At 37.9% G+C, this 6,323-nt stretch overlaps 1 protein-coding gene across 1 annotated transcript; it reads right to left on the bottom strand.

The window, feature by feature from the left end:
* Positions 1–1,850: 1,850 nt before the first annotated feature.
* LOC142138686 (olfactory receptor 6N1-like) lies at positions 1,851–3,544 on the bottom strand. The gene is made up of 2 exons (XM_075195533.1): positions 3,530–3,544; positions 1,851–2,834 (listed from the first exon to the last, which is right to left on the bottom strand). Exons 1-2 carry the CDS (start codon positions 3,542–3,544, stop codon positions 1,851–1,853), a joined length of 999 nt encoding a protein of 332 aa, XP_075051634.1.
* Between the last annotated feature and the right edge of the window lie 2,779 nt (positions 3,545–6,323).

The following is a 6,323-nucleotide window of genomic DNA, read 5'->3' as shown; positions in this document are numbered from 1 at the left end:
ATATTGTGTCTGAATTAGAAGTCCTCACACATTAATGGTGTGCCACCTTCCAATTGTCTTATTGTAATAAATTCAAGATTAATGAGCTAGAAAGTTCCTCATGACCTGGGAAAGCATTCAATAATATTGTTTGTTTATAATACACAAACAGCATATCAACCTCTTAATAATAAATGTCAGAGATAACTGTAATTTTTAATATGCTCATTAGAACCCTTATATAGCAGGATTCTTGTGAGATGTGACAGCTTGATTCAGACCTGTTAGACCCTGGAAAAAGACGTGGTAAGTCTAAATTCCTTAATATTAAACCACATTATTACCAGGGTTTACCTATATGGGTTCAGGTCTGATACCTCCTCATTGAATGATGAACCTCCTCACTAAATAATGAACATGAGCTCAGCCCCCCAAACTAATAGGTATGTATTCAGTCCACTTATTAATAAAGACAGTAACACTCCTATCACAGCGTACTGCCTGGGAGTCTATAAGTTTCTAAAAAGGGCAGTGTGTAAACTGACTATTAGAGGTCTAAGCGTTAGGCAATACAAGCTCAAAATCTTAAAAATATATAGAGAGACACGAGCAGTGAACGTGGCATCCGCCGATGCGCGTTTCGCTAGTAGCTTAATCTAGGCAAGATACACAAGTGGACCGGACGCAGGAACGACAGATGGGTAGGAAAAAGTAAAAATTTCAAAACAACTGATATTTTTTTTTCTTTACTACAAGATGGATGAGAATTAAGATGGTGCCCAGCTGTAGCAGATGATATCTTTGACAGATGACACGAGATCCTGAGACGGTCGCTAAGGACACAGAATGGCAGGACTTGGACACAGATGAGATCCAAACCAGATGTCAAAGATGACTGTACCCAACAAGACCTCCCCCCATTGTACTTGGCGAAGCCATTGGGGCGTGGCTAGCCCATCAAAATCACTAGGACCTGAATTCCCCCGCGGGAAAAAGAAAAGAAAAAGAGAAGAAAAGATCGCAAAATAAAAAATGAAAAAAAAAAGACAAATTTTAAATCAGCAGTGAGGGCCTGGCCCGGGCCCCCTGGCATGGCAGGGCCCGGGTAAAATGTACCTGCCCCCCCCTCTCGACAGCCCTGCTCTGGGATTGTGAGAAGAGTAAAGTAGAAGAACGCTTACTAATTTCTTCATAAATGTAAGTATACTTTACATGTGTATATTATTTTATATATAATTGAGTCCTTTTGAAATACATATACAGCGCCTTGATATTTTTTTATCTTAATATTGTCAGATTGTTTTGCGATATGTGTATAATCTTTTGAAAAATTATTCTGGCCTGCAATTTAAGGGTGAAGCGCTGAATATACTAACACTTTTTAACAAGTGTTTAGGTTTTGGGAGGGAGGAGGGGCAGTTTTAACTTTCATTAATACTTTTAAAAAAAAATAGCACTGTTTTCTGCGGCTTTATATTTGCCAAACTCGTAGGTATTGCTCATTTAATGTCGGCCTTGTGATTGTCTGCCTTGTCACTGTTGGCAATCACACAGTCGGATTTTACCCTGAGAGCATTTTAATATCAGCAGGAAAATTGTCGACATTTCTACCGTCGGGATTTCCTATCCAACCCATAAAGGCAACATATTTGGCTACAAAATTACATAATACTAGATATTACTATATAATATACCTATACCATGTTATTTTAATATGTAAAAATGTTACATAATAAGGCATTAATGAAACAATAAGGCAATTAGAAAACCATCATCGTGGAATTGAGTTTTTATTATTATAAATCAATTGATTGTTTTTTAATTAACACATATATACAGATTTATAAAATAATATTGCTCATTACATGAATTTAATTTTCTCTCATTCTGATACACTTACAGTTTATTTTCTTCCTAAAAGCATTGTGAATGTCTTTATTTCTAAGGCTATATATGATAGGATTCATCATTGGCGTTAATACTGTATACAACATGGCCACTACAGAGTCCACGTCAGAGGAGTAGGATGCTGTTGGCCGGATGTACATGAAGATAATTGGTAGGAAAAATATATTTACCACTATGAAGTGTGAAGCGCATGTGGAAAATGTTTTCTTGCGCCCATTGTTGGAATTTATGTTGAGGATTGTTAGGATTATTTTAAGGTAAGAAATTAGAATAAGACTAAAACTTATCAATATAATAAAGGCACCAATTGAGGACCCAACTGCTACATTGAAGGATGTGTTGGCACAAGCCAGCTGCAGCAATGGTGGATGATCACAGTAGTAATGGTGGATGATATTAGGACCACAAAAAGGTAAGTTCAAAGCTAAGATTAGCTGTATGACTGGAGACATAAAACCTCCCAACCAGGCTGCAGCTGATAGAAATATGTATAATCTCCTGGTCATAATGGTTGGATAATGTAGAGGAGAGCATATTGCTAGATATCGATCATATGCCATTACAGTGAGAAGTAAACACTCCGTTGCCGCTAAAGACAGGAACATGTACATCTGAACAAAACAGGCTGTGTAGGAAATGGTGTCCAGATGCATTGAGAACTTTGCCAACATCTTGGGGATGGTCACCGAGGTGTAACTCATGTCTAGGAAAGACAAATTGCTGACAAAAAAATACATTGGGGTCTGTAGTCTTTGGTCAAGTATGACCAGGAAGAAGATGATGCCATTACCAGTGATGGTGAAGAGATATATGAAAAGTAACACACAAAACAGCAAGATGTGATATTTCTGAAGACTCGGGAATCCAAAGATGATGAATTCAGTCACATGGCTGAAAGTCAGATTGTAAGAATCTGCTGACTTATCATATTCTTCATTAACCTGAATCTGATTATAGAAATGCAAAAAATATGTAATTATATCAAATAAATCTATATGTATATACATGTAATGTATATTGTGCCAAGTAATACTGGTTCACCAACTCAGTCCTATTTTCTAAAGCTGCAAATCTGAGACCTAACAGTATAAAGGCTGTTTTTTAATGTTATACATTTGTATAGCTGGTTTGTACAGATAACACACTGATTATTATTATTATCGTAGAATTGTAAGGTGCTACAATGCTCTGCAGCGCCATACACTGGAGAAAACCAGACATACATAAAACAGAGAGGGAACTGCTTGTTACGGCTAGTGGTTATTGACCTAAGCTTATCGCAGCAGGTGAATAGAAGGCAGCAGTCAAAGCAGAAGACAGAATAGTCAGCAACAGGCTAGGGTCAAGGCTTGCAGCGAACAGGGATATCCAAACAACTAAGTCAAAGGTCAGAGCAGTCAGAGAGCAAGCAGGGCCCAGAAACAAGCCAGGAGTCACAAGAGGAGTCAATCAGGAAATCAGCAGAGTATTCACAGAAAACTCAGGTACACAGCAGCAGGTCAGCTAGTTCACAGCATAGACGCTATAACCAGCAGGGAGGCCTTAAATTCATAGGGGGACCAATCAACAGGAAGCAGGCACATATGGAAAATTATCCTCAGGGGTCTGATAATTCATTTGTATATATATTTACACATCTCACCGGCTGCTTCTTCATGCTGGTATGCGCCATTAGCTGACAAAGCATTCTGTGGTTTCCTTGGTGACGGCCAGGACAAAATAGGAAGTGATGTCCCAGTCGGCATGGCGACGGCCGGGACACGAGCCGAATGTAATCAATGAGCTGCGGTGGCTTGGACACTGCCGCGGCTTGTAACACTGCTCATTAGAAAGCTGACATTCTAATTGGAAGAGGGCAAAGCTATAACAATAGAAGTGTGTTTGCTCAGAGTGGAGATTGTGACATTTGTGAAGGTGCATTAAAGTGGGGAGTATAGGTGAGAGTAGAGTACGTTCTTATAAATAGATGCAATTTCAGATAGAATGTAGAGAATTGAAGACTGTGGGAAAGTCTCATTCGGCATGGCAGGCAATTCAATAAGTGGGTGGCTGCACAGGAGAAATCTTGTAGTTGGGAGTAAGAGGTGGTTATCAGAGATGAGGTGAAGTGCAGGTCAGAGGTAGATCTAAGAAGAGCAAGAGAGAGAGAGTATTTGATTGGAGACTTCAGATGTATGAAGCGGTGCCATTGTTGATGGCTTTGTAGGTAAAGGTGATTAATTTGAATTGGATTCTGGAGGTCACAGGGACCCAGTGTACGGAAGTGGTGACTATCATGTCAAGATGGCAATAGTTTCAGCAGAGTTACATTTTGCTATTCATGCTGCAAAGGATTGGTCATTTCTTCCTGAACATGAGCTAGGCATTAAATGAACCTTGTTGTAACGGGGCGGATGGTTGGCACCCCAGAAATAATGTAATGATTAAAACAAGGAACAGAGGGTTAAAACTGAATAAAATTGTGGGTTTACTCTCTTTGCTTATGGCATAAGCTTTTACCACAGTATTAGATAAGTAGCGGTACTGTAGGGAAGTAATACCATCAACATGCAATGTCATTCAAAATGGCAAAAAAACCAAAACATTTTTGGAATCTTGGTTCAACTATATGTAAACATAAACAAAACATAACACATAGGTCACTGAATAAATATATCTCACTATAAATTTAGGCACTGTGCTTCAGTGGAATGGATTCCACTGGATTGATTCTTTGGGATACAACTGGTTGCTAAGAGTTAATAAGAGAGTTACATTAAATGCTGCAGTAGCAGATATTATAAACCAATCAATCACAATACTTTTAGTGCAATTATACCGATTATACTTATTACACAAAAGTCAGTAGATTTCTCAACAAGGATTAATCCAGCTTGTTCAGGTTAGATGCTTTAGAATAGGCCTGTCCAACCTGCGGCCCTCCAGGTGTTGTGAAACTACAAGCCCCAGCATGCTTTGCCAGTAGACAACCTGTTGATAGCTGGAAGGGCATTCTGGGACTTGTAGTTTCACAACATCTGGAGGGCCGCAGGTTGGACAGGCCTGCTTTAGAAGAAATGACTGTAGACTAGGGTCACTGTACGATATACGGAACTCCATAGGTTTAAGTGAAGTTTCAGCTGACACACGGAGCTTTTTTACTCGTACAAGATGAAATTAGTAATCAACTTGACATCTTCTTTTGAGTCCTGTTAACATCTCATGGGCAGTGGCAAGTTAGGTCTTTTCCTGTACTGCAAAGGTGCTTCTTTCTGGACTGGTTGCAAACATCCTCATGACAAAATTTCAGCCATAGCATTCAGTAGATCCTAGTGAGAAGATCCTTTATTAGCTCAGTCAGCAATCACACATCACAACTCATACTAGCCAGTCAGTTTTTGGCTCCTCTCCCTTTTCCCAAGAATCTCTTGGAACCTTCTAGTTCATTCATTGCAGTTTGTCCCCCCAAGTGGCTGACACAATTTGCCTTTAACTTCCCAGAAACACTTTTATGAATGATTGCATGCTGTAATAAACCTGTGATTTGCGGGGTATTACTTTATATTGTGGCCAAATGCAAAAATGACATTTCATATTTTCTGATGAGATGCTTTAGGTGAAGCATGTAACACATTTAGGGTGGGACTCTTTTCACTGGAAAAATGACTTGGTGTTTATATGTTCTCAAAGGTGATGGAGAATAGACATCAGCCAATACTTCCATTGGGACACGTTTTAGACCATTCTGGCATATTTTATATTTGAAAATACAATTATCTGTATACAAACATCACTGTTATAGTGTATAAAATATTACATTGTTAAAAAGAGTAAAATTACTTGTGCATGTGATGTCCCCGTATTTGCATGATTTATTAAGCATATAAATGAGAAGTATATTAGATTTAAAAAAAATAATACAAATTGCATAAATAAAGGCAATAGTCAAAATGTAACAAATTAAGACATCACTATTTAAAACCTAATTTTAAATTTAAAACCATACTTAATATATGGTCTTGAAAGCTAAATCCCTTCTCTTTCACGTATACTGGTAAAAGGGGTACGAGGGACCCTTCAGCCAAAATACCGCAGGCAGCTTGTCAGCTAAATGTAAATTACATGTTACTATTAGCACTAATTAGTTCAACTATGAAATAATAAAGACTGAAAAGCACATTTAGAAAATGTGTAATGTAAAGAAAATGATATAATTTAAATGCAAAAATTTTATATGCGATAGAGGATATACTTATAGAAACCTTTTTTGTCACCCAGTACAAAATTTACTTTCTACTTGTAAGCCTAGATTGTTAGCAAACCCTCCAATATTTATTACCATCTATTTAAATCTCTCAATTTTGGGAGCTGGAAACTGATGGATAAAATTTATTTTGTGTTACATGTAGAATTATAAAAAATTTCTGCCGTCTCACATTTATTTCACAGAGCTGTTT

Source organism: Mixophyes fleayi, chromosome 2 (genome assembly GCF_038048845.1).
Source record: "Mixophyes fleayi isolate aMixFle1 chromosome 2, aMixFle1.hap1, whole genome shotgun sequence".
Lineage (NCBI taxonomy): Eukaryota > Metazoa > Chordata > Amphibia > Anura > Limnodynastidae > Mixophyes > Mixophyes fleayi.
Note: the sequence above shows the minus strand (reverse complement) of the source record. Positions and strands in the feature narration are given on the sequence as shown.